Source organism: Scyliorhinus torazame, chromosome 14, assembly GCF_047496885.1.
Source record: "Scyliorhinus torazame isolate Kashiwa2021f chromosome 14, sScyTor2.1, whole genome shotgun sequence".
Taxonomy (NCBI): Eukaryota; Metazoa; Chordata; class Chondrichthyes; order Carcharhiniformes; family Scyliorhinidae; genus Scyliorhinus; species Scyliorhinus torazame.
Genome location: NC_092720.1, coordinates 185,036,050 through 185,039,960, shown reverse-complemented (window position 1 = coordinate 185,039,960; position 3,911 = coordinate 185,036,050). Strand labels below are relative to the sequence as shown.

The window sequence follows — 3,911 nt, the reverse complement described above, 5'->3', positions numbered from 1 at the left end:
GCAGACGCGATGGGCCAAATGGCCTCCTTCTGCACTGTCGGGATTCTATTATCGGGAGGCGAATAAAAAAAGCTGGGAATGTAGCATTATTGCTTAGATTCAGTTAGAGCTGCATGGATGGACAATGTACTGAATGGAGCATCAAGTTAGGCCATACGACCTGAGCTCAGAGATAAAAAAAGAGGCAACCAAGCTGCTAGGACTGTATTATAGACCACCACATATTGGAGTTAGAAGAGAGAATATGTCGACAGAATTCTGAGTTGAAAACCAACATAGCAGTGTTGGATGGGGACTTTATCAACTGGGATATGAACAGTGTGAAGAGCACAGGGGACCTCTGACAGTGAAACACTCCCTCAGGCCTGATTCTTCAACAATGAAGCCAACACAGGACTACGCATGCGCGTGACGACGGCGCCATCAAACCACCCACCGCCAGGGCAACACTGCGCGTGCGTCGGTTATGTGCCGGGGATATAAGCTCCCGGATGAAGGGTTGAAAAGGGGGCTAGTGATTATTTGAACGGCGCCATCCTTTCTCCTGGCCGCAGCCGGATTCCTGGCTCTTTATGACGTAAAGGGTCCACGGAATAGACTGCGCATGCCCGCCGCTGGTGGTGGCTCCGCCCCGCGGAGGCTTCCTTCCGGTTTTGTGGATGACCTTTAAACCGAGTCCGGCCCCGCCTCCGCCTGTGGGTTGAGGATCTGTCTCACTTCCGGGTTCGAGGCCAAACCAGACGCTGGGGGCCGAGGCGGCTGGAGTCAAATATTCTCGGGGAGGTGGGGGACTGGAACCTCGATCAGAGAAATCGGTCCATCCATCCCGCACGGGGGAACCATTTACAGAGTCATGGGGGAGGAGGGGTGAATTAATGGGATTGAACCTTTCAAAGTGCCAGCTCAGGCTGGATGGGCCGAATGAACATACCTCTGTCACCGACTGATAGGGTCAGACTGAGGGAGGATCTTTCCAGTTGTGGAACAAGATCAGAACCCAGGTCGGGCCCAAATGTCCCCTTTCCGTAGCTGTAAATACAATGTGGTGCCTGCTGTAGCTGAATAGCACAGTGAGGGCTGCATGGTAGCACAGTGGTTAGCACTATTGCTCCACAGTGCCAGCGTTCCAGGTTTGATTCCCGGCTTGGCTCACTATCTGTGTGGAGTCTGCACGTTCTCCCCATGTCTGCATGGGTTTCTTCCGGGTGCTCCGGTTTCCTCCCACAGTCCAAAGATGTGCCGGTTAGGTGGATTGGCTATGATAAATTGCCCTTTCTGTTAAGAAACGTTTGGGCTTACGGGGATCGGGTGGAGCAGTGGGCTGAAGTAGGGTGCTCTTTCCAAGGGCTGGTGTAGACTCTGGGCTGAAAGGCCTCCTACATTAAATTCTGTGATCTCTATGAAAGAGTTTTTTTTCTGGAACTTCAACCCAGGACCTTCTGCCTCCGAGGCGAGAGTCCGACCCACTATCGCTGATGGGGTAGATGTAGAGATGATGTTCATACTTGCAGGTCAAGATCAGAACTAGAGGGGGGTCATTAATAGCAGGTAATGGGAATTTGGGAGAAACATTTTCATCCAGAGAGTGGTGAGAATGTAGAATTTGTTCCCACAGGAAGTGTGTGATGTGAAACATGTAATTGTCTTTAAGGGAAGGTTGGATAAACAGGAGGGAGAAAGGAATAGAAGAATATATTGACAGGGTGAGATGAAGAGGGGTGTGAGGTGGCTCATAATGAACGTAAACACGGAGCTAGCTTTTGGGCCAAGTCATCTGCCCCTCTGCTGCAGACTCTGATTCTAATAAAGGAACCGTGATGATTTGCTTTTTCCTCTGCCTTCCAGTGACTGACTTCAAAAGCCCCGGGAAATTCAGTCTTGCCTGGACAGCCTCTTTACAATCCCCGTCATGAAGGAGCGGGAGATGCCCAGCGTTGGCAGCAAGCGTCCTGCGGCAGAGGCTCATTCCGTGGGGCCTCCCGAAAAGTCATCTAACCTGGAGGAGCCTGCTGGGAGTTCTGGAGCCAAAGTGGAGACCATAAAGCTGGGGAGTGACACCTCCACGGTAAGTGCTGTGTTATGTGCCATAAAAACCTCGAGTATAGGAAGAGGCAATTCAGCCCATCATGCTTGTTGGTCCTTTGGAAGAGAATCTGTGCTCAGCACAAAATGGGAATTGGGAGGATAGGGGTTAATATACTGGAGTAGTAACCTGGAGGCATGAACTAATGGTCCAGAGACACAGGCTCAAATCCCACTATGGCAGCTGGGGAAATCTCAATTTGTATCGTTGAATAAAAAGGTGGCCTCAGTAATGGGGAACTTGAAACTGCCAGATTACTGCAACAAAAAAACCCATCAGGTGCGCAAATGAGGCCACCTTTTTATACAACGATACAAATTGAGATTTCCCCAGCTGCCACAGTTCGATTTGAACCTGTGTCCATTAGGGAAGGAAATCTACCATCTTTACCTGGCCTGGCTTATATGTGACTGCACACAACAGTGTGGTTGACTCTTAAATGCCCTCTGAAATGGTCCAGTAAACCACTCCGCCCTTCAAGAAGAGGCTCACCAACATCTCTCCGAGGGCAGTAAATGTTCAATTTGCTGATGACTGCCACAGGAATGAAAAAGTCAAACTTTCCAATTAGTCTCATACCCTGCTTTTTCTGCATAACCTGGCAATTTTTTTCTCTTCGCGTATTTAGCCTTCAAAACTATTATTCAACCTGCTTCCACCACCCTTTCAGGCAGTGCGTTCCAGATTACAACTCACTGCAATAAAAAAAATGTTTTCCCTCATCTCTCCCTGGAGTTCTTCTGTCGATATCTTCGATCTGTCTCCTCTGGTTACTGATCCTTCTGTCACTGGAACCACTTTCTCCTTATTTACTCTTATCAGAACATCAACTGTCTCGGATAAACAGCAGAACCTAATCTTCAATTCATTCTCACACCACATATGAGATCAGTTTATCTCATACAGGCTGGGAATGGAAATAGGCCTCTTCTGCTCTGTGCATGTTTAAAGGAAGCCTCAGTATCTCTCCAGTAAGCCCAGGCCCTGCGGTCAGTACGAACATGACTCATCTGTTGCCCCATTAACTTTCCATCAGGAGGAGCTTGACATCCGAACTCTCCAGACTAAAAACCGGAAGCTTGCTGAGGTAATCGACCAGCGACAGAGCATTGAGGACGAGCTGAGGGAGCAAATCGAGAAGCTGGTGAAACGACAGGCGACAGATGATGCAACATTACTTATCCTGAACCGCTACTGGTGCCAGGTACAGTGGGCACTGTCCCATCAACACACCTAGTGCAGATACAGCACGGGGTTAGATACAGAGTAAAGCCCCCTCTACACTGTCCCCATCAAACAGTCCCCAGCACAGGATTAGATGCAGAGTAAAGCTTCCTCTACACTGTCCCCATCAAACACACTCAGCACAGGTTCAGCATGAGGTTAGATACAGAGTAAAGTTCCTCTGCACTGTCCCAAAAAACACTCCCAAGACTGGTACAGGGACACGGTTAGATCGTGAGTTAAGTTCCCTCTACACGGTCCCCATCAAACACTCAAAGCACAGGTACACACAGGGTTAGATACAGAGTAAATCTCCTACACCGTTCCCCATCAAACACTCCCAGGACAGGTACAGCTTGGGTTAGGTACAGATTAAAGCTCCATCTACACTGTCCCCATCAAACACTCCCAGCACGGGGTTAGATACAGAGTAAAGCTCCATCTCTTGCTCAGATTGTGTCTGACCTGAACTTGATCATGATGGGGTGAAAGGTGAGATGGTAACCTCCAATCATGTTGATCATGGGGATGTTGCTCCGACAGTTTGATGAGAATGTGCGGATCATCCTGCAGCGTTGGGATCTGGAGCAAGAGCAGGATAGCC

At 49.2% G+C, this 3,911-nt stretch overlaps 1 protein-coding gene across 1 annotated transcript in view; it reads left to right on the top strand.

Annotated features, from left to right (window-relative positions):
• The first annotated feature begins 660 nt into the window (after window positions 1-660).
• The window catches only part of LOC140389095 (E3 ubiquitin-protein ligase BRE1A-like), an 18,182-nt gene continuing 14,931 nt past the window's right edge, over window positions 661-3,911 (top strand). The window contains exons 1-4 of the mRNA XM_072473255.1: window positions 661-783; window positions 1,846-2,065; window positions 3,120-3,287; window positions 3,851-3,911. The exon at window positions 3,851-3,911 is cut by the window's right edge and continues 99 nt beyond it. Of these exons, the coding sequence (XP_072329356.1) occupies window positions 1,910-2,065; window positions 3,120-3,287; window positions 3,851-3,911 (385 nt within the window). The 5' untranslated portion in view covers window positions 661-783; window positions 1,846-1,909. The remainder of the gene's footprint in view (window positions 784-1,845; window positions 2,066-3,119; window positions 3,288-3,850) is intronic.